Below are 24,955 nucleotides of genomic sequence, written 5' to 3' on the forward strand. Positions count from 1 at the left end.
TTGTTTTGTTTCTTAAAGACTGGATTAGTTGTAAGTATTCGCATTCCAACCATTATTCATGTAAATTGAGTCTGTGTCTTTATAAATTCTGTTTGTGAACAGAATTCCCACTCACCTGAAGAAGGGGCTTAGAGCCTCGAAAGCTTGTGTGGCTTTTGCTACCAAATAAACCTGTTGGACTTTAACCTGGTGTTGTTAAACTTCTTACTGTGTTTACCCCAGTCCAACGCCGGCATCTTGTCATTGAGTGCAGGATTTCTGTTAGGCCTGTCATTGCATTATGCATTTCATTGTATTTAACCATAAATCTTCCTGTGCTGGTTGCCCCATCAAAATCCTCATCACTGTCATTCCTTGTCCTGGCTGCAGGTCTTGTGTCACCATGTGTAGATTCCACCTCTAAACTATCCTCTAAAGCAGGGGTCTCCAAACTACGGCCTGCGGGCCACAGCGGGCTGCATCCGGATCGGAGTTTGGAGACCGTTGCTCTAAGGTATTAGAAATGTCAATATCTGAACTGGTAGCTGCCGGTGTGAGATAGTGTTTCCTCATCATTGCCTTTTTATTTCTCTTCGACACTGCCTGGCCAGGTCGCAGTTCTTGAGGATCCGAAAGGAAAAAGGCACAAGGGTAAGGTTATGGTGAGTTTAGTAAAGGAAAGCAGCTTTGTAAATCAAGAGATTTGAGGGTTGAGGTGGAAGTAGGATGCGAGGATTAATGATAAGTATGTCATCTTCAATTGGTTTCAGCTTGATCACGGCCATAGTCATTTCTGCTCCAATGATATGGTGACCATTGTCTCCACAATGAGAGTAAGGACAAGCAGCCTATCCCCCTCTGTGCATCACTTTGCCCTGCAAGGGAGAGGGACAAGTGTCGGTGAACGTGATGCAATCTGGATGATACAGCTGTCAGTGTTGACCAGCTGGCAGAAGCTGAGTCTGAGAGATATGGTTGTGGGGTTTGCAACATTGCTAGGAATGTGAGGGTGAGGGGTAGCAACGAGTTACCATGGGTAGATGAGTGATGACACATTGAGAATTGTGTGAGTTTTGTGGTGCAATTGGTATGATATAAGATTTGAAGATAGAACAATGCAGAAGGTCATCATTCGGCCCATCGGGCCTGTACCGACAACAATCACACCCAGGCCTTATACCCATAAGACCACATATTTATCCTGCTAATCCCCCTGACACACAGGGCAATTTAGCATGGCCAATCAACCTGACCGCATATCTTAGAAGTGTGGGAGGAAACCGGAGCACCTGGAGGAAACCCACACAGACACTGCACAAAATGTGCAGACTCCACAAAGACAGTGACCCGTGGCCTGAATTGAACCCGGGTCCCTGGCGCTGTGAGCAGCAATGCTAACCACTGTGCCTGACCTTTAACCAACCGTTTAGTGTAATTAAACCTTCGCAGCTCTGTATCCATGTCCTTGGGGCTGGTCATCTGGCATTGACCTGCATGGTTTCTGATCCTGCTGACCTTCCAAAGTTCATGTAGAAACTCGCAACATTGTAGAGCGTGAGTCTTGTCGTTCTTGTGTCTTTCTAGGTGACAGTCAGCTACAGAATGATTTCTGCATCCACTCAGTTAAAATACATTTTCCCCTTCAGGTACAGATTGAATTTAGATGTTGAAAGCTAGCTTGAACTCCTGCTCACCACTCACAATCTTGCGCCAACTTTGCACTGGCTGCACGCTATAATTATTTAAATTTGTATACTTTTAGCATTGAAAGCAATGGGTTGCTATCACTATTCCTGCACTTCTTTTCGGGGATTGTTGAATTTTGTGTTCCAAAGTACCATTCCATCAAGGGTAGATTTGGAAATTGGCACACCATTCCCCTGTCAGCCAAGACTGGAATATCCCAAGTCTGACTGTTGGGTATCTTGCTGATATTTTGGATCCTGTTGTGATTGTGATCTTTTCAACAGGGTTTCTTCAGGAATAATTCAAAATTTTCATTATTAACATGCTTGCCAAGCTCAGTGGTGGTCTTCTCACGTCTGAGCAAATAGTTTATGCATTCAAGCTCTATTCCAGTGATAGGAACAGGTCATTTTAGTTGACATCTCAGTTTCAGTACTGAGGGAGCACTGCATTGCTGGAGTTGTTGTCTTTCAGATGAGACAGGCCCCGGTTATCTGTCCAGCTTACTATCATCGTTATTAAACAAATTCCCGATGACCCGTCCAAATTTATCCCTCAACCCAACACTACCAGAACATATTCATTAATCTGTTATCTCCAACACTGTCTTTGGGACGTAATAGTTTGGTTGCTTCGTTTTTCTGCCTAAAAGTGAATACACTTCAAAAATTAATTAATTGACTGCAAAGCACTTTAGGAAACCTAAAGGATGAGATGAGTCATTTCTAAATACAATTGCTTTCTAATTGCAAGGTCTTTAATACAACTTTTAAGATGGACTCTAACTCCAGGGAATGTTAATTTGTGAACTGAAATCTTTCACAATAGAATTATGACAAATACAATAGAACTTGAAATGCATTTAACATTCACATCCTAGTCATCTCTAGGTTCCTACTGCAACCGAGCAGAAGGAATACTTGGACTGCTTTTAGCTATGTTTAATACTAGCCACAACAACACCAACTTCTACATTTTTTATTTATTAGTGTCACAAGTAGGCTTACATTAACACTACAATGAAGTTACTGTGAAAATCCCCTAGTTGCCACACTCTGGCGCCTGTTTGGATACACTGAGGGAGAATTTAGCATGGCCAATGCACCTAACCAGCACATCTTTCGGACTGTGGGACGAAACTGGAGCACCTGAAGGAAATCCATGCAGGCACGGGAAGAACATGCAGACTCGCACAGACGGTGACCCAAGCTGGGAATCGAACCCGGGTCCTTGGCACTGTGAGGCAGCAGTGCTAGCCGCCGTGCCACCCATTAAAAATAAATTTGGCTGCATTGTGACTGGACGGAGCTACACGAAGCAACTCCGCTTGTGCCAACAAAGACATTTCCACTGAGCATGCCATAAGCCTGGACTCCACAGACACGGGTAACTGCATTTGGCCAATACGGGGATTGAACCTGTGACCTTGGTGTTAATAGCACCACGCGCTAACCAACCTGTATTTATACAGCCTTTTAATGTAGTTATATATCCCAAGGCACTTCAGGGGAACATTATAAAACAACTTTTGGCACTTGAGGCACATAAACTATATTGTGGCAAGGGCAAACAACCAAAACCTTGGTCAAAGAGCTTCATGTTGAGTGTCTTAAAAGGAGGAAGAGAGGTGAAGAGGTTTAGGGAGGGAAATCCATAGATTAGGACCTTGAAAGCTCATAGGTGCCAATGATAGAGTGATTTAAGTTTGAGGATATAAGGTGGCTAGAATTGGAGGCATGTAAATATTGGAGTTCTGTAGGACTGGAGATGGGGAGGAGGGGAGTGTACGTGGTGATGTGTTTGAGGCTTCGAAAATTTTAAAATGCAGGTGTTGCTTAACCGGGAGCCAGTGCAGACCAGCATGCACAGGGGTGACAAATGAACAGGAAGTTGATTCAGGAGATGAATAGCAGAGTTTTGGATGGTGTCACTTTTTTTAAAGTTCATTTATTCGCGTCAAAAGTAGGCTTTACGTTAACACCATAATGAAGTTACTGTAAAAATCCCCCAGTTTCCATACTGTGGCGCCTGTTCGTATACACTGAGGGAGAATTTAGCATGGCCAATTCACCTAACCAGCATGTCTTTTGGACTATGGGAGGAAACTGGAGCACCCAGAAGAAACCTACACAGACACAGGTAGAACGTGCAGACTCCGCAGAGTCACACTGGGAATCGAACCCGGGTCCCTGGTACAGCATGGGTGGTTGGCCAGAGGTGTATATTGGATTAATTAAGTCTAGTGGTAGCACAAGCATGGACAAGGATTTCTGCAGCCATTGAGCTGGGGAGCTGAGGTGGAATCGGATGCTGTTACAAAGGGACAAGTAGGTGATCATGGTGATCGTACAGATCTGTTTTCGGAAACTCATCCCAGCCAAGTATGACTCCAAGGTTGCAGACAGTCTGATTCCGCCTCAGACAGCCACGGGTAAGAGGGATGGAATAGATGACTAGGAAACTGAGTTTGTGGTGATGACTAAGAACAGTGACTTTGGTCTTCTTGATATTTAGTTGGAGGGAATATCTGCTCATCCCGTACTTGGATGTCTGACAAGCTATGAGACAGTGAAGGGGTCATGGAAAGTAGAGCTGGGGTCTACTTGACCCCTTTACTGTTTCGAAATTTAATAGACACAAGTGCATCAAAGGTGGGAATGAGGGTGTATGCTGTTGAACGGACTGGTAGCTGCAGAAATGTTGTGAATGGAAAGCGAAAATGTGTACTTTTCAGGAGGGTTGAGGAGTCGATATTGAAGGAAAATCTTAGAATTAAGTTCTAATGAATTTTCAGCTGCTGATTAATTTCATGCACTTTACATTTTATTTTAAAGCATATTAATATAGAAATTACTTGGTATGCTGTTAAAATAGCGGCTTAAAGTATGTCATACTCAATTGTTATGCAAACATTCCTGTCTCCAGGTTATGAGAAAGCAATATTGGATTGGATTGAGTTCCTGTTTGGACTTTCCACTGATCTTAATGTTCTTCAGTTCTAACTTTTAACTGATCTAATTAATTGATACTGATATATGCGAGTAAACACCAAGCCATTTTCCATGTTACTGCTAGTATAATTTTTATGCTTGGAGGAATGATTAATGGATGACACTCGAGCTAACACTAACTGTAATCTGATTGAATGTGATACTAAGTTTGACAAAGGCGAGCCTCAAACCAAGCTTTTGGATTTAGGGAAGGTGACTTCGAAGAATGATGCAGAAATTGACCACAGAAAACCGAGGAATCTCTGATTGTTTAAACTATAGATGAACACTGGGAGGTGTCCAAAGAAGTGTTAGATACAATGCATGTCATGTACATACCTAAAAAGGGCCAGAGTTCTACTTGTGTAATTAAACAACCTTTATCAATCACAGAGGTGGGAAATAGTACAAGACTAAAAGAAAGGGCTTACACAAATGCAAAGAATAATCTAGGTCACTTCAATTGGGATAACACTGAAGAACAGCGAAGTAATACAAACAAAGCAGTATTGGTTGCTGGTTAAGCATTACAATGTTGGCCAGAGCATTTTTGCTCATCTTATAGTTCCACTGAATCTTTTATGCCCGTCCACAGGGACCTTGGTTTATCCATAAAACAGCATCTTTATCAGTTCTTCAGTACTGCACTAGTGTCAGCCTAGATTATGTGATCAAGTCTGTGGAGTGGGGCTTGAGCTCTCAACCTTCTAAAGTTTATTTATTAGTGTCACAAGTAGGCTTGCGTTAACACTGCAATGAAGTTGCTGTGAAAATTCCCAGGTAAGTGGGCTACCAGTGAGCCAAACCTCCCCGCAAAAAATTCTACTTAACATTGCAAATTTAACATTTCTGCAATCTTGGATTGCTGGAGTAGATTGGCTCATTTAGAAAGTTCACTGCTAATTTTGTCTTTCTCCTTCTATGACACATATTTAAAAGTATTGAGATGTGGTTTGTGTGAAATGCGGGTGTTAAACAGTCTGTCTACAAGTGATTTGTAACAGGCCATTGTTTGGAACCAACATCCACAGTTTCCGTGATCGTTTGTTCAACTATGTTGTGACACTGATTTCCTTCAGGCTATCAAGAAAATGAACATGGGTTTAAATTCGTTATAATATTTTAGATTTATTTAATTAGCTAACCCAACATTCTGTGGTATATCAGTCAAATATCCTGTATTTTATTTACATTATTCATCCAAGAATCTAAAAGTTATGAGTTCAAGGCCTATGTGAGGGAAAATAGTCCTCACTCCTTGGTTTTGATGAAATATTGAAGTACAGTTCACTTCTGCCAATCCTGATGTGAGAAGAGTTTAATGATGCATATGACAGGACATTGCACTGTGTTGTTACATCCTCTAGTGTGTAATTTTCTAATGAACTTTAGTGCAGCGTGTGTTTCAACACTTCTTTTTGGCTTCTTTCCCCAGAGTTGTTCGTACCTCAGGAGGTGGTGATGAGAAGGTACAGTGGATAGCTACTTTTTTATGTAGTGTTAATATTGTGCAGATTTATGTTAAAAACAACAACATAAGGTAGACTGTACCAAGTATTTTTTTGACTCTGTAACTTCAATGTAACTGTCATTTGGTAGCATTTTCCACAAAAAAGACTTCTGTTTCAGTCACATGCGAATAAAATTCTATCTTCACTTGAAAATGGATTATAACAGGTATGGTGAGATTATATTACCTCAATTATTGACTTGATTCATTTCTAGCTTTTCTCTTGGAAGTCCTGGATGTACACCACAGCAGCAATTAGTCAATACCAAAGGGTGCAGAGTTCAGCCTTGTTTAATCGTGCATGGTTGTGTGCCTATTAAGATCAAGTAAATCACATTGCTTTGTGTTGTAATTATTGACTTAATGATGAGATTGCCACTTGGTGAAGTGCATTGAAACTATGGAAACCACCTAATAATCTGCTGTGATTGCTAATGTATGGTTAACTGGCATTTGTAATATTCTTGCGCTTTGCTCACCATTAGTTTTGCTTTGAATGGTTAAGTTTCTGTCCCATTTTATTCAGACTTTAAATATGAAACTGGAATAAGTACAAATCCCTCCTGCTGGAGCAAACTGCCCCAATTTTACCTGATTATGTCTACACCCCTCTACTTGCTTGCAGCTATTTTTTTTCATCCTATTCACTGATTATTTGTTTAAAAAAGCCAGTACTCCTGCCTTTTCTGAGAGCGCCATTGTTCTACATTCTCCCACCACTGTTGTATTAAATATACGCCAAAATCCTGCTGCGCAGTTGGACAACCCTTTAAATTTAAAAAGTTCAGGTTATGCCCAAAATTCAATTCAGCGAAGATCAACCTGTGAAGATTAAACTTCAGTGCAGATTTTGTGTCTAGCTCTGTAAAGGAATTGTACAATTTTTTTTGGGGGGGCGGGGGGGGGAAGAGGGGAGCAAGAGGGTGTGGTGGGGGGCATGGCGAGGAGTTAAAGGGGGAAACACAATTAAAGCTTTACTACTTCTGAATTCCATTCACTTGGCTGAAAACTTATTTCAATTGTTTACATACCAAAATAAGGAATGGTTTCTCTATGACAGGTCAAGCTCTCAAAGTGTTAGTTTACATTTCAGGGTTTAAAAAGGCTGAAATTATTGGCATTAACTATTTGGGGACAATAAAAAAGCACATACTGTGAACACGCAGGAATAGATCCTTCCACTTCCCTGCCCCCCCCCCCCCCCCCCCCAAATGGAAGAGAGAGGGTCGTTAAAATTGAAAGGGGCTTTACTCCATCTCACCCCGAATTACCGACTGCAATATTAAATTGTAGGTGCCAAGGATACCTACCCCAAACCTATTTAATATGAAGCTGTCTGGGCTCTTTAAATATTCAGATTGGACTATGGTGATGTCATTAGTGCATGAACTGCTACGCTAACCGAGGCCTGAGTAAGGACATGGGATATGGTGATGGCTTCCCCACTGAGAACAGGAGGAGGACCCAACATTTTTTAAAAAAAACTTTCCATCTGGAGCTTGGGGAGCAGGAGTGCTCTTCCAGGCATAACAAGGTGACCTTGGCCTTCCCAACCCTCTTCAGGTAGGAATCATTCCTGTGGGTCCCTGGAGCAGCCTACTCCCACCTAATCATAACAGTTAAGTAGGCACTTTTCACTCCCTTTCTAGCACTTTTTTGATCTGTAGTTGGCAAACGGCATGTTAATGAGGCCTGATGGACCAAGCCTGTCTGCTGCCACTCCTGCATAAGCACTCTGCCATCTTTGCCGTGATCTTGACCAGGAGTTAAAATTAAGGCCAATGTTTTTTTTATTTCTGAAGAACTTGCATAATAGCTCATTCTGCATGTATTTACAATCAAATCATTTGTGGTGTTGAAATTTTGTACTTGAGGAAATAGCTCTTCCAACTTGGACTGGCTTAGGGGCGACATTACTGAGCAATTGTTTGGCCTTTTGATAACCTCATTGCTGCCATATGCTCTTCTTGCGGTTGCATATGTTATTGGGCGCAGCGAGCAGAGGCATGTTAAAAATTTGTATAGTTTATAGTGCTGCCTCAGGATAACCACACATCTGGCCTCTCAAACAAACCTCACCCAATAATTGCATATGTGTTGTTACAAAGTGTGAGGGCCCGGAGCTGCTATGTGTCAGGATACAACACAATTGCCAAAAAGCCACCTGAAACGCTTGAAGCCATGTCTTGGACATGGCAACAAACCATATCCCATACTCGTGCTCTGTAGGAAAGCAAGTAGAAGAAACTCTTAGGCCTGGATTTTCTCTTCCAAGGTAGGTGCACGGCGCCAGGGAATATCCTGCCTTGCTGCACCAACATCAAGAAAAGATGTCCCAAATAATGAAATCTTGGTCCCTGGGGGAGTGTATGGGGATGTGTAGGCTGGATTCAGGCCTGCCACAAATGGAAACAGTTTAGAGGTAGCCATAGGGCTGCTGAATGCCAGGGTGGCAAAGTTAAAAAAGCCTGTTGTTGTGCTCCGGAACTTTGACCCATTTGTGTGCTTGAATAATAGACTGTCGAGTCGTCACCACTCGCATACCATTCACGTGCCACTCACACCATGTTCTCTCCACCAACCAAATGGCTCCTCTTATCCTCCATGGCAACCTATGCCCCCACTTAACCCATGACGTCTTATAGTACCAACACATACCAATGCATGCTTCCTCACCCATCAGCATTTTCCCTTGCACTCTTCATGCAAACTCGACCAATATTCACCATGGGCAGACCTCAGAGCAACGTTCAGGCGAAATAAAGTAAAGTTCTAAGCATCAATTACACAATCCACTGTACATGTATATAAAAAGACTCTCATTGATAAACTATTCAATACATTTAAATCCCCTTACATATTTAATAGATTCTCACCTGCCTCCTCACCCTTTCCCTGAGGTGAAGGCTGTGGCAAACCATCACTGGCAATAACTGCCAAGCAAAGCAACTTATGGTGAAGCATCAGCAGACAAAGGGCCAAGGACCTGCCTTTGGGCAGAGGACTTCCTTATGAAACATATTTATATTCATAGCCTTATATCAAAGTCAGCTAATTCCTTGATAACCTTATGGAGCTGTCAATCAAACTGTGAACTTGCAGCTCCTCCACTAATAATAGGTGTTGGAAGGGGTCAAGCAGTAATAATACTACATTATCAAAAGCTATTGAAACTGCAAGCACTGTTTCTCTTTCAACCCCTAGACACAAAGCTGTCTCCCCAACCCCCCCCCCCCAATAGTTTAAAGTGCAGTGGATTTAAATAACTCGACATTTTTACAGTTGATAGCATTCAAGTCTACTCTTAATTTTTAAGCCACATATTGTGGGGAACCGGTTTCGATCCAGTGAAAATAAGGTCTGTTTGAAATCCGCAATGATTTCATCTGATCCTTTTTGGATTCGGGTTTCCCCACGTGTGAAGCATGTCCCCATGTCCTGCCGCTCTTTCCCCAGCTGACAAAAATAGAGATTAGGGACGGGTTTCCATGATGCGGAGCCAAGGTTATGTTGCAGGTTAGTCATTTAGACATCAGCAGAGGGATGTTCTGCAATGCTTAGAGCTAAAATGTTTTGCTCAGTTGGCTGGACAGCTAGTTCGTGATGCAGAGCAATGCCAGCAGCGTGGATTCAATTCTGGTACCGACTAAGGTTATTCATGGAGGCCCACCTTCTCAACCTTGCTTCTCGCCTGAAATGTGGTGATCCTTAGGTTAAATCTCCACCAGTCAGCCTATAGTCATCTGGGTCTATGGCAACTTACCTTTTTACCTTATAACTCTGTTGGTCAGGGACAGGAATGGAAACTTAGCAAATTGAATGGAAACTAATACAATTAGGTCAAAGATGTATTTGTTGATACACTGAATCATAGAAACCCTGCAGTGCAGAAGGAGGCCATTCGACCCATTGAGTCTTCACCGACAACAATCGCATCTAGGCCCTATCCCCATAACCCCACATATTTACCCTGCTAGTCCCCCCGACACTAAAGGGCAATTTAGCATGGCCAATCAACCTAACCCCCACATCTTTGGAATGTGGGAGGAAACCAAAGCACCCAGAGGAAACCCACATAGACATGGAGAGAACGTGCAAACTCCACACAGATAATGACCTGAGGCCAGAATTGATCACGGGTCCTGGGTGATGTGAGGCAGCAGTGCTAACCACTGTGCCACCGTGCCACTGTTGTGACAGAAATAAAATAAGGAAAGGATATGTAATTGGCACCTGAGTAATGGCTTTAGCAGTTGGAAAAGTACGTTTTCAGCCATTTATTTCTTGCTGCTGACTGTTTCCTCCTTGGAGTGCCTCTTGTTGACTTCTCATTGCATGACAAGTTGTGGGGCATGCATTATGTTGGCCATACTGTATTGTATTTTGATCGGTCTGAGCATCTGAAGCAATGTTGTTCAATGCCTATGGTACGTTTTGTGCTGAATCTGATCCCGACATCTCTGCACCTTGCGTGTCTGCATGGTTCACCAGATAGGTGTTATAGGCTAGTGTCTTGACTTCTTTGGAAACAATCTCCTTTATAGTTCAGACAATGGGCACATGCCAGATTTGCATAAGGGCATGATAGATGTCTTTCCCTCTGTCCAGAGTATTTCTCATTAGAACACCAGAAGTTAAAACTGGATTTTGGCAGTAGTTCAAAATGGTCAGTCGAAAAAGATCGACATTATATGCTTCCTAATTTTATTTTCCATGGTGAGGAAAGTGAAGTAGGATGTTAGACGTGTTGCTCGTTAATGGGTTAGACGTGCTGTCTGTAAATGGGGTGGGATGTAAGACTGTTGCCAGTAAGTTACTCGCCATTTTGCATTACCACTGAAAACTAATTGCCATAAGACATAGGAGCAGAATTAGGCGATTTTGGCTCATCGAGCTGCTCCGCCATTCAATCATGGCTGATATTTTTCTCATCCCCATTCTCCTGCCTTTTGCCCATAACCCTTCATCCCCTAATTAATCAAGAACCTATCTATCTCTGTCTTAAAGACACTCATTGACCTGACCTCCACAGCCTTCTGTGGCACAGAGTTCCACAGATTCACCCCACTCTCTGGCTGAAGAAATTCCGCCACATCACCGCTGATTGTTTTAATTTGTGCATCACAGACAGAAATTATCTCCATTTCTTGGCAGAAACTCTCAAATTTTCTTTTTTTAAAAAAAGAAGACTTTGTGGAGAACTACTCAGGCAGCTGAGTACTTTTAATCATGCTGTACTCAAATGTTATGATGAGATCCTCATTCATGTCCTTTTTAGATCTGGGACTTGACCATTCAGTGCTCTCTTGGGCAGCTTCTCATCTTCCACTCTACATAAACTTCCAAAGCTCTGCTGCCCATATCTTAACTTTCACCAAGTTCTGTTCACCCCTCACCCCCATGTTCACTGATCTCCATTGGTTCCTGACCAAACAACACTTCTCTTGTTTTCATTCTCATCCTTGTTTCCAAATCCCTCCAGGAACCCATGGCTCCCTATCTCCGAAACTACTTCCCTCCAGCCTGGCAACACGCCGAGATCCCTGCGCTTAGAATTCAGCACCAGGGTAATGTAGGCGTTTTCACGTCGAGGGGAATTATTTTACTCGTGGCAATTACAGCCCCCCCCTCCCGCACACTCCCACAGAGGCTCAGTTATGCAGAAGTGATAATATGAAGGTAGCATTGGTGTGCATTATCTAGCTGTGAACCTAATCAAGTCAGTTTATTGGCCAGAAGCACTAATGGAGGTTTATTGCAGTGCTGGTAATGACACTCTGTGAGGTTTCCAGGATGGCATTGCCAATTTTATTAAAATGTTAATTAGCATTTCTTTAGCATGCTAAAATAAGTTGAAATTTTATGTTCATACTACCACTAATATCCAATAGTGTATATATGAATTTCTGTAGGTATTCCTCAATTCTTTCACTTCTCTCAGTTCTGTTCCTGGCTGCTGTTCACCAAAATCTTGCTGCCATTTAGCTGGTGGGACTTACACTCCCACCAATGGCGCACCCCACCACAGGTTTCCCGGCAGCAAAGGGTGTGTTCAGTAGGAAACTGCGTTGATAAGGGTGACACCATAAGATTTCTGCTGCCAGAGAGTAGCATGTTGCCCCCTTCCCCCGTGAAACACGCTGTAGAGGGGCAGGAAAATCCTGCCCACTCTTTCATGATTTTGAACTTTTGCATTAGGTACTTCAGGCTACATGAATTGGTTCAATAGAGAATGGGGAATGATGACACAGTGGTTAGCACTGCTGCCTCACAGCATCAGGGACCCAGATTCAATTTTGGCCTTGGGTGACTGTGTGGAGTTTGCACGTTCTCCCTATGTCTGCATGGGTTTCTTCTAGGTGGTCCGGTTTCCTCCCACAGTCCAAAAATGTGCAGGTTAGGTGGATTGGCCAGAGTAAATGCGCGGGGTAACTGAGACAGGGCAAGCCTGGTTAAGGTGCTCTTTCGGAGAGTTGGTGCAGACTCGATGGGCCGAATGGTTTCCTTCTGCACTATAGGCAATCATTCCGAGGTCAACAAAATCTGCTGTTCAAACTGGCTAGAGAATATAGTGGATATATATTGCAATGGTGGCAAGGTCTTGTCAGCTATGCAAAAAGTTTTCAACTATATAGGACTGCAGGCGAATTTTGGTCACTTTGTGCTTTCACTATTAGCAAATTGGTCTGCTGTTGCTTATCCTATTCACACGAGGGAATTAGGAATTGGAACCTTTTGTCCTACATTGCATCTGGGATGTCAATTAACCATTCATCTGCCTATAATTTCCACCCTCTACCCCCTCCTGTTTGGTGTAATGGACTGGCCAATTCAATTGTCAAGGATTCAAATGGAAAACCCTTAACATAATGTCTTAATTATTGTGCAACTGTCTTTAACAGTTGCCTAAACAATCTCAAAATGTATTGCAGCGAAACAAGTTTGTGGTGCAGCAACAATTCTCCAGGGATAATTGAGAATATTATTAAAGATCAAGTGCAAATTATGAGAATATATTATAAAGTAATTATTTACCCTTGACCTTCAATATTTGTGCCGCTTAGATTTCTAAATTGGCTATTCGGTGTTTTTTACTGTTGTGTAATTACATTCTTAAATAATAATTATATATCTTAATGCTTGAGTTTTGCCATTGGATGATTGTATAACTGCATGTTGCTTGTGGTGTTTTTGAGTTTTTGTGTGTTTTTTTTACTCAGGATATTATGTTTGCTGCACCTTCCATTCCGAAGTACTCGTTTGACTCCAGCATGCCATTGAATAAGACAGCAAGACCTTTTGGTGTTACAACCACGGAAAGTTCTAATTCAGGGACACCAATAAAGTCAGTGAGCTACAAACCTGTATCCCTATATACTCCACCTTCTGCTTTGCCTAGCACCACACCTGCATCTCAGACACAACTACAGTATGGTACAGCCACAGAAAGGCACAGCTCAACTGCATCCACACCACGGCATCCAAATGGGTATGTCATAACATGCTTTCGAACGTCACAACAAAATATAGTCCTCAATAAACTGCAGTTTCCGAATTGCTGCACCAGGAGAAGAAGATCCATTGCTAAGTTATCATTTGCTGAATGTTTTTAAATATTAGTTTCAAGGAAATTATATAGGATCTGCTGGTGCATTTCAAAGTTAGGTGGGCAGATTTCTTTAGGTAAAGTTATGTGTTTTGTTTCTTCTGGATAAGATTTTGAGCATAATGAACTGGAATATAAACCACAATGATTTAGCAATGGATTTCCTCCTCTCAAATCAGTATGGCTGTTATGAAAGTGTCTAGGAAAGTTTTTATCTGTTGCACTCAAATATAAATTTCATTAAAATATCTTCTGCATGATGCATGACCATTCAAAATTTTAAAAAGTTTGTGACTGTATGAACAAAATGTTTCACTGTTCACTGCCTTCAGAATGTAACGTTTACAATTTGCTTTTGCTTTATTGCACATTCATTCACCAAAATATCTTTGGAGTAGTACCAATTGTGCTGGTAACATGTGCATTTTAAAATGATATGGAAATCTCCCATCTAATTAAGTGATTTGCCTTGGGTAATTGTGTGTCGTACTTTAAAATATTTCTGCACAAAGTGAATGTTCCTTGTTTTTTTAAATTATGTTTTGTACTTGATGCGTCCAAGGTGTTCTGGGTTTCTGATATGCCCTAGTTTCATTTAGATTGTCACTCGTTGATTAAGTGCATGCAACAGTCTGGCATGAGGTTACCATGTTGGAGCTATGGATTGGCTGTAGTAGCATATGTTCATGTTGTGACACTTCCTTTTTAAGAAATTATAAATGAGCTTACTGGTCAGGGTCATATTCTACAAGTGTGCAGTAATGTGTACCTAACACAGGCCCATACTTGGAAAGGCATATATTTATCTTGACCTATATTGGGCCTCTTGAATGTGTACCTATTGCTCCAGTTTGCAAACCTTGATGGCAGTGTTTGTCAAAATGCATGAGTATGTATATAATGTTGTTGATGCAGAATCACTGAAACCCTTAACTCTGGCCGAAAATTTTGATCAATTTAAAAAGTAAGCATTTAGCCAACAAAATCACACTGAGATACATTTGCAGAACTAAAACAGATGATTTAATGGCACGCTAGGATTTAATGCCAGCGAGTTTTTGTTAACCCCGTGAGTACTTAAAGTGTCCTTCGCAATTTTAACACAACCGCTGCAAGCTTCTTAATTTAAATGGTGAAATTTTGAGAATCTGTTAACGTGACGTAGCTTGGAAATACGCTTTCAGCAATGGCGCAAAAGTCAATCGGAAAGAAAATCGGGCAGGTGTCAAAGACGCTGCTGATTCACTATTGTCCAGTCTGTACTTTCGCCAAAAACAATTTTGTCCAATGATTTATGCCTCTTCACTTATCTGCTAATAATTCTGTGGTCTACCTACTGTGCTTTGTGTGTTTCACATACATATCCAATACAAATAAGGCTAAGCCTTAGGACTGGCAATGCTTTTGTCAATTTTAAATATTCACTAATTAGAGGGCGGCTATCCAAGTTGGAATTGAACTTGAACTTGTACACATTGTCGATAAATGAATTATTGCAACAGTAGGAATATGCTAAGGGTGAGGGGATGTTGCGTATGATTTTATTGCCATTATTGGCGGACCAAATAACAGTTGGGTTCTGCAGGGCAAACTGCAGTAAATAAATGTCGTGCCTCTTAATGTATTCAACTTCTTGCAATTAGAAATTTGTTTTCCGTTTCCTTTCTTTTGTTCTCTTGTTTGCCATATGGGACTCTATTAGAACATGAGTGCAAATTGTTAACATAAGATAGTTGTGATTTTTCTATTCTATTTGCATTGCGATGCAAAACAACAGGGAAGAAAATAAATACTTGTTTTTTTCCTCATGAATTTGATACATGATCTGTGTGAAGAAAAGAATTGCAGGATGTACCTACATGTGACTTTTAATGTATGTAGTCAACAGACCTGTCTAATTAGTCAAATGTTATCACAAGTCTGCTGTGCCTCAGGATGTTTATAATCGCAGAGTATTTTGAATTTTGTACCATCTGTTGATCGTATGGGTAGAGAAGACAGTAAATGTTCTGATTACTTTTTTTGCATCACCCAGAAGAGCGGATGCGTGTACTTTTGTTTGTTGTTTTTAACAACTTTTGCGTGCAAATGTCTGAAATATAAATACCCAAATGAAAACTTGAAGGGCAGTGTAATCTTTCAGAAAACCTGAAAGTTATTAAGAATATTACTCTTGACTTCTCTTCCTCCTTCAGTTGACAAATTCTTCTTCCATCTACATCTGTACTTTGATCTTTGCTATGATATTTTATTTGCACTGCCATTTTCTTTTATTAATTTTTCTTTGAGAGCTTTACCCATTGGCTATAACTTCTATTTAATTCATCTTATGCCTTTCTTTCTCTTTAGGTGGATGCTCTAATCAAGTTAGTATATTTCTTTCTTTGTATTGATATGGATGGCATGCTGTAATTTCTTTTCAGAAGGAGAGATCACAGATTTGAGTAGCTCCTCATTATTTATGCGGTATGTGTAGCCATTGCATCCTTAAACTGATCCAACTCCATTAACCGATTTACTCCAAAATATAAAATACTGAAGTAATATGCTAGGATAGTAACTTGTAGGTTTTCTTTGAGGCAGAGTACATATTTATTGCTTCAAGGTGAAGCTTTAATTGTACTCCAGAAAGACACTTTCTTCCATTTTAACCCTTTGAGTACTGTACTAAAAGTATTTGTACTTTTTTTGATCAAATTCAGTCGTTGATATGTTCCCGTGGTAACAATCTAAGTTTCAGTACAAATTGAAATACTGCATATCATGTAAGAAGCTGTTAATTCATTTAAGTGTGTCAACTCTAGATATACTGATATAGGTTCACTGTAATTGTCTTTGCATAGCATGCTCTCTGCTTGGTACTCAACTTTATTCAAAGGAGAGAAGATAATTTAAATGTCCCATGAGCACTTAAAGCAACTTTTAAAGAGTGTGTGGTGATATCTGGGTGGCAGTGGGGTCTGGAGGCAGCAAAGGGTCGAAGTGTCTGGCCGAAAAAGGCAGGGCACTGGATAGAATAATCTCCCTCTTTGGCTGGCAAAGCGAAAGTACTGCTCCTTGAATTGAATGCAAAAAGGATTACTTATTTGGTACTCCAGGGTGTCTTCACAGTGGATTCAATGCTGTGACCACACTCTCATAAGCAGGAAAACAATATGGATGAAGATGACATGTCTTATCGAAGTTGTCATGGTTAAGAAAATCCAAGACTTTGTCAACTGTTTCCAAATTTTCTGCTGGCCTATGTCAAATCCTATCACAACCATGTGGCTGTTTCATTGCGCATCATCAATGGGTATGGAAAAGGCTTCCATACGTATCCTATTGAGCACAAGCTCTAGCTCTCCATTTTCCTCAGTTTCACAACTGTCTTTGTCACTCATTTGTCTGATAAGTTGCAGATGAGCCAAATTTCCTCCAATTAGTGAATGGACGATTGAAACCATCACTTTTGACGCCCAACAGACAACGCATCCTTGCTTACTGATTGGTTCAGCCCAGCAAACAAATGGGGGGGGTATTGCTGGCATTTTGTTCAATATAGACCTTTACTTCAAACCCTAGATACTCTTTTACGCAGTCACTGTATTTACACCGTTTTGAAGCATTAGCCCCCTCCAACCCTATTGGTCTCCTTCTGAAACTAAAAGTCTGTCTTCATCAGCTTTAAACTATTTGTTCAATAATCTTGTTAGCTTCCTAACCCCCCCCCCCTCCTACCAATTCCAATTCATCCAAACCACTGCTTGCCCGGCTTTCCCAACACACATTGGCTTTTTGTTTCTCAACACAATTGAAAACATTGCCTTTGTCTGCTAAGCTCTCTTCCACCTTGCCCAACTCAATACTAACTTTACAGCTTTCTGCTTAGCATCTCCTCCCATGCTACCTGATCTTTTGATCTTCTTGCCTTCTGTATATTTTCTGTCCTCTTCCACTTCAGCATTGTTGGCCGAGCCTTCAGCTGCCTGGCCCCGACTCCCTGGAGTCCCTTTTCCTAATCATGACATCAATGCATTTATTAAAACCTATTTCTTTAACCATGTTCAATCAGGTCTCTTCATAGCTCATGGCCTTCTCTGCTTGCACAGCAAATACAAGGACAAATATCTAAACTAAAGAAGGGTTCAAATTGGAGGCCCCTGCCTCCCTTTATGGCAGACATTCTGGAGAACCTTGCATTTGAGAGGATGAAGCTTCAAGAATTTGTTTCTGGTTTTTCCATCTTGTTTTCTCCCACATAATCATTCAGACAACCACACAAACGTTTCTGCTGGCATCTTAGCTTCATCTGAATGCGTATCTCGGAGCCTGTATTATTTCCTTTCTTATCATCGAAAGACAGAAAAAGCAGTTTGATATTACTGTCAGTAATCCAAAATAAGGCAAATCTCACATATCCTATGATGTAAGCCAATAGTTATAAACAGTAACAGAACAATACACGTCCAAGGTTGTAAGCACTGAGCCACAGCTGGCAGCAGTCACAAGCGCACAGGTAAGGAGCAGGGAATTGATGCCTTATTGGCTGCTGTTAATGACCCCTTTTAATTTGGAGATTACAGCATAATGAATGTTGGGAGAGAAGAGGATGGTTCAGTTTTGCCACAGGTGGCTTTGTTCTCATCAGAAATTAATTGAAAATAACTCCAAGGCTGAGATTCTGCATTAGAAAAATTAATTGCTGCCAGCAGGAAACCCAGAGTGTTTCATGTTGGCATTGACAGTGCTCACTAGGTGATATTCAACCACCTTTAGTGGTCAAAAATATTCAAAGCGGGAAACACACCAGCCAACTGAAAGCTTTGGACTTTCCTGAAGTAATCAAAGGTGGGAGGAGAACTCATTGGAGCAGATGAGCTGAGAATGTGAGGGGACCATGGCACAGAGAAGGTTCGTGGTGTAAAGTTGAATGAATACAGAATGGTTAACTGATGTTTTAAGTTTAAGTTTATTTATTAGTGTCACAAGTAGGCTTGCATTAACACTGCAATGAAATTACTGTGAAAATCCCCTAGTCGTCACACTCCAGCGCCTGTTCGGGTACATTTGAGGGAGAATTTAGTATGGCCAATGGACCTAACCAGCACGTCTTTCGGACTGTGGGAGGAAACCAGAAGAAACCCGTGCAGACACGGGGAGGACATGCAGACTCCACACAGACAGTGACCCAAGCCGGGAATCGAACCCGGGTCCCTGGCGTTGAGGCAGCAGTGTTAGCCACTGTGCCACCGTGCCATACTTTGTGCTACCATGCCGCCCTTTTGTAGAGAGGTCAAAGAAAAATGAGGAAAAGCACTATGGTCACGATCATAAACTTTTAAAATATATTCAGTTATGGCTTGCGAGCAATGCTGGCCAGCAGATGTTGTCCCTGAGAAGGTGATGGTGGACCACCTACTTGAACTGCTGCAGTGTGATGTTGCAGCCAAAATGCTTGGGGGGGTGGGGGGAAAGTTTTGACTCCATAACTGACAAGTTATATACAAAATTTGTAATATACATGAACATTTGATAATCCGAAAGCAAGGGCAAAGCAGAAGGATAACATATTTTTCAGAAGTAAACTCAATACTGGAACAGGCGCTGGAGTGTGACGACTAGGGGATTTTCACAGTAATTTCGGGGCGGCACGGTAGCACAGTGGTTAGCACTGCTGCTTCACAGCTCCAGGGTCCCGGGTTCGATTCCCGGCTCAGGTCACTGTCTGTGTGGAGTTTGCACATTCTCTTCGTGTCTGCGTGGGTTTCCTCCAGGTGCTCCGGTTTCCTCCCACAGTCCAAAGATGTGCGGGTTAGGTTGATTGGCCAGGTTAAAAAAAGAAATTGCCCCTTCGAGTCCTGGGATGCGTAGGTTAGAGGGATCAGTGGGTAAATATGTGGGGGTAGGGCCTGGGTGGGATTGTGGTCGGTGCAGACTCGATGGGCCGAATGGCCTCCTTCTGCACTGTAGGGTTTGTATGATTTCTATGGTATTCATGTTAAACTGACCTTATAAACTGACATCGGAAGGCTTCTGTTAGACTGACATTACTTTAAATTTGCCAGAAATGTGTAGAAGGCTGCAAAGCTTTTCAACTGTGCCGTGACAAATCTATTATAATGTAGAGGCTTTCATGACACTAGGGATGATGTTCAAACTGTGTATAATGATACAATAACATTCATTATTCCACAGTTTCCACTGCCACAGGACATATCAAATTATTTATCTGTAGTGCTTTATGATGGAGCATTGAAGGTCAGAAAGCAGTAACAGTACTTTCCCTTTACACTACAAGTTTACTTCCTACAGAAATTGCCCTGTTCACTGAGGACAAATTTTCAGGGACCATTATTGGGGGTGAGGGCGGAGGGGGGGGGGGGGGCTGACTTTGTTAGCTGCGGAGATGAGTTCATAAATTAGAATTCATATCTCTTTTTTTGAAAAAGCAACAATGAACAAGGTTTACACATCATTCTGACATCTGTGACCTCTCTGTTTCCAAACGCACGTAGAAAATCTTGAGATTTCAGTAGTGCATCTTTAGCCTAGTTGTCTATAAAGTCATTTGTTTTATATATTAAAATACCTAAAGTTCTGTGTTTTAAAACAATGGTTACAAATAATATATTTTGTTAAGACTCCTTAATACCATATATTCATAAGTCAAAAATTTAATTTCCCAACTCTATTTGAAAATTGACATTTAAAATGTGCATATTGCATGTCGTGTTAGTACAGTTGCTGACAATTTAGTGAAGAGTTTTGTTCTCTGGTTTCAGCACAGAACACTGAGCTGTTCTCAATAATGGAAATCTATGGACCTTTTTAAATTAGTTCCTATATTTCACTCTGTTCATCTCCTTTTCCCATTCCTTGTTTGCTGTGGCTTTACATGTTTTATTCTAACTTTGATTTTTGTACTGGAATATACTCGCAGTGAAAATGAGGATAAATTTGAGAGTCGTCCCAAGTTTCATGTTCTTCGAGATGAAGAAATGCTTCATGATCTTGGTGACTATAGGTAAGCGGAGCAAACATGAAACCTGTCCTGAGTGTAACTGGCTTTAAATCTTCTTCTGCCTTTGTGTGGAATGTGAATGGTGAGGATTTATTAAAAAGTAAAACGTAACTATTGGGCAACTCTGCATTTCTTAATTTTGGCATCTTGTGGTTTAAGAATTTTTGTAGCAATCAGTGCAAAAATAACTTTAACTTGGATAAACTTGATTTTCCTTTCCAAAGGCAGAAGTTGATTTCCTTTGGACTGGAAAATCAGGTCCTACTTTGCTTTGTTTTTTATTTTTAAGCAGTTTGTGCTGTGATGAGTTTTATAATTTGAATCAATACAGATTTGACGAAAGTGAAAACCCAGATTGGCTTGTTTTTAGTCTTCTCTTTGTTTCCTTATTTTAGCATGTCTGTCTCTTGTCCAAGTGGCGTTACATTGAGAAATTACCATAGGTCACGACACTTTTGTCATGCAACAACTGCAGGGGGCTGGAAAACTTCTAATATGCGTTTATAAACTAGATTTGGCATTTCAAAACTATAAAACATTTGTAAGTTTAATGTGCACTCTGAATGCATGATATGCTGTCAAAAATGGAATTTAATTTTGTTTTTAGTATTGCGGAGAAATATACCTCCAGTTTAAAAGATACCTTTTCTTATAAATGGCGCCCTGCTCTGCATGACTCAATGGTGCAATAGTGTGATGTATTAGCTATTGAGCCAGATGGCAACAATGAAAGTAGCCTTGGCAATTTTGATTCTTTTGCACCTATTTTGTGAGATGAGATTAAATAGCAGATGGCGTGACTATAAACAGAGTTGCACAATATTGCAAAATGACTCAGTTGAATTTGTGGGGTTATTGTCATCTACATCCTCTCACTTTGAGAAAAGAATCCTGAATATTACATGGTCAAAATAACTGTTGAAAATTTGATACTAAACTTCTAATATGTGGCCTTTTGCTGAAGTCCATTTTTCTATATGATTACTCTGATGAGACCTGGAAGTTGCAGAATGATATTCCAGTGCAGTAGTGTCTTGATCACTCACCAAAGCCACGACCTAGATTGGTAGTCTCTTTCTTTTGTATATATCTTTCTAACTTCTCCTAATTACTATATTTTGGAATATTGAACTTGAATGGCTCACACATTTCCTTCTCTGCCAAACATGCTCAGTGCAAAAGACTGTTTTCCAGTTTTAAACTTTGAAATTATAACAAATTTGACAGGAAAAATATCTATCAGCAGAAATGTAGTTTGGTTAGTATTACCTAGTTTCCAGTTGGCTGCTGAGTCATTTAATTCATCTACTGATGCTTATGTTTTTTTGGGAGGGACCTTTGCACACCTCCCAAATTCTCTTTTATATCTGTGTCATTTATTTTCCTGCAGTAATGACAAGATAGCTGGTGATAGGCTGGAATTTTTCAACCATTGACGCTGCCAGCGAGAATGGAGAATTTGGCGCTCAGCCAAATCTCTGTTCACTGCGGTGGGACTGGTGAATCCCAGCAGTGGGTGAGGTCAAAGAATCCGGCCCCTAGACTTTTGTTTGAAAGAACCATTCTTCAACATTGAAAATAGATAGGAGGAGGATCTGAAATTTTACTATGTGGTACATATAAATGTAGCCTCTCTGCCTTTGGCAGTGGTTGCAGTTAGAGTACTTACTGGAATTTTTTCTGTAAGTTTTAAATGTCAGCTTTGGGTCAGTGATAGCATTTCGTGCCTCTGAAGCAAAAGGTTCTAAGTTAAAGCCCCACTCCTGAGACTTGAACACATAATCTAGGCTGACTCTTTTGCTGCTGCTGTCTTTCAAATGAGTTGTTATAAAAAGCCCCAGCTGTTCTCTCAGGTGAATGCAAGAGATCCTGTGAGGCTATTCGAAGAAGAGCAGGGAATGAATTCCTCTGATCTTCCAGTCAGCGTTTAGCCCCCACCCCCACCCACCTAAGCCAACATCACTAAAAGCAAATATAGATCTCATTGCTGTTTATGGGAACAAGCTAGGTAAAAATAGCTGGAGCCCATCTCTACATCACAGCAGTGATTCGCATCCAAAATGCTGTATTGGCCGTGAAATCCATTAGGATGTCCTGAGATCATAAAATGCACTATAAAAGTTCTTCCTTTTTCTTTCTCTCTCTCTCTTTCTTTTATTTCTTTCTCTTTATTTCTTTCAAAACCCAACAAATGAATTATACAGGCATTCTCTCAAGCTTGATCAACGTGTTATCGTCCCCAACGATGCTAGTAAGAAGCGGCTGATGGAGAATACTGAGGATTGGCAGCCAAAAACAGGAACAACTCAGTCCCGTTCTTTCCGTATCCTTGCTCAACTGACAGGCACAGATTTCAGTAAGTGCATTGTCACTGCTAACGCGCAATGACATAACAACAATGTATGTCAAACAGACGACTGAATGTAATCGTTAGCATCCATGTTCATGCAGGTGCTGAAGACCTGCTATATCATCTGAAGAGAAAGTTGAATGGATGGGTTTTAGGGAGGCAATTTAAAATTATGGACAGGGTGGCTGAAGCCTTTTCCATTGATGGCGAAGCGGAAGTGAAATGAACCTGAAACTACAGTCAGAATATCAAAGAGGATGTGCTTGAATTTAAATCTGGGGAACATGTTGCTGAGATACAGTAGAATAAGGCCATGGAGGGGATGGAATTTAAAATGGGAATTAGTTGGTGGTGATGAAGGTGAGATGACTGCTGAAGTAAGTGAAAGATCTTAGGGGTAGTCAAGTTCTGGATGAATTGGAATTGTATGGGGTGGAGACTGGTACAGCTGAGATTGAGGTTCAGGGGTATAAACTAGCAGCCACAGTAATAGTTACAAAGTAACTTAATTTTACTCGACCACCTTTTTATCAATACCTTTTATGTTGACAATAATGAGGAACACTAAATCTTTTGATGCATCAATTAAGATTCTAAACTATGTCATGTGTCTGAATAATCATTGTAATGCATATATGTCAACAATCACAATTTTGGTAGAAATCTAAACAAAATAGAATTTTCCATTGAGTATTAAAAAATAACTTTCTGGAGTTCTGACTAGAATTTAATTTGGGAGATGTTTATTTTTATGAAGGATTATTCCACTTTAGAACTTGAGAAACTGACAAGGGTACAATTGTGGTTTCCTTTAATTGAGAAATCAGTGTGGAGTGTGCAAATGCTTGCAATTGACTATGTATAATTTACACTACTAGCTAGGTTTCACGACCTATAAACTTGGCTTGTGCTCTGGTCGAAACTCTTCTCAATTGCAAGAGATAACCTTAGTTGACTTTCATCAAACTGAAGTGAACAGGTTGCATTATTTTTTTAATATTCTTTTATGAGATGTGGACATCGCTCCCAAATTGCCATTGAACTGAGTGACATGCTCAGAAGGCAATTAAGAGTCAACCACATTGCAGTGGTTCTGGAGTCATACATAGGCCAGATCAGGCAAGGATACATTTCCTTCCCTAAAGGACATTAGTGAACCAGATGGCTTTTTACAGCAATTAATAGTTTTGTACTTTCAATTACTGAGGCTAACTTTTAAATTGAATTTAAATTCCACCAGCTGCATGTGGGATTTGAACCATGTCCTCAGAGCTTTAGCCTGGGCCTCTGAATTACTAGTCCAGTGACATTACCACTGTGCTGCCACCTTCCCATTTAGAATTATGTACATTAAGGAGACAAACAATTTCTCCTTGTATAAAACAGCAAGTACACTGGAATGATCAGTGAGCATGAAAACAATACAAGGGCCGTCATATCTCAATATATCTATGTCAAATTAGAGGTAAAAATCAAAAAGCAAAGCTATTTTAGTGTGCGTTTTTGATTTTCAAATGCACATGCTATTAATTGAGCATCCCTTATTCTTTCCGATTAATTTCAGTGCGAGATCCAGATGATGAAGTTGTTAAAAGGGCAAGGTAAGAGAAAAGAGTGATGGCCAATCTTGTTGACAGCAAATAAATAAAATAAACCATTCGGCTAAACGTCGGGGTTGGTTGGAAACCAGTTTTACAGCACTTGAAGGGTGACATATTCTAGGTTGTTGAACCCATTGGGCAGGACTTTACGGCCTCGCTCATCCCGAAACCGTAACATCCCGCCTGAGGTCGACAGACTTTCCCACTGTCTACCCGCTCCGATTCCCGTG

The 24,955-nt window shown here is 40.8% G+C and overlaps 1 protein-coding gene across 2 annotated transcripts in view; it reads left to right on the forward strand.

The window, feature by feature from the left end:
• Positions 1 to 24,955, forward strand: part of pdlim7 (PDZ and LIM domain 7) — a 142,395-nt gene that overhangs the window by 69,102 nt on the left and 48,338 nt on the right. Inside the window, exons 3-4 of one of the 2 annotated variants that reach the window (XM_078231039.1) lie at positions 6,091 to 6,124; positions 13,386 to 13,654. In XM_078231039.1, the coding sequence (XP_078087165.1) occupies positions 6,091 to 6,124; positions 13,386 to 13,654 (303 nt within the window). The remainder of the gene's footprint in view (positions 1 to 6,090; positions 6,125 to 13,385; positions 13,655 to 24,955) is intronic. The other variant, XM_078231040.1, reaches the window with a different exon arrangement.

This window comes from Mustelus asterias, chromosome 16, assembly GCF_964213995.1.
Source record: "Mustelus asterias chromosome 16, sMusAst1.hap1.1, whole genome shotgun sequence".
Taxonomy (NCBI): domain Eukaryota; kingdom Metazoa; phylum Chordata; class Chondrichthyes; order Carcharhiniformes; family Triakidae; genus Mustelus; species Mustelus asterias.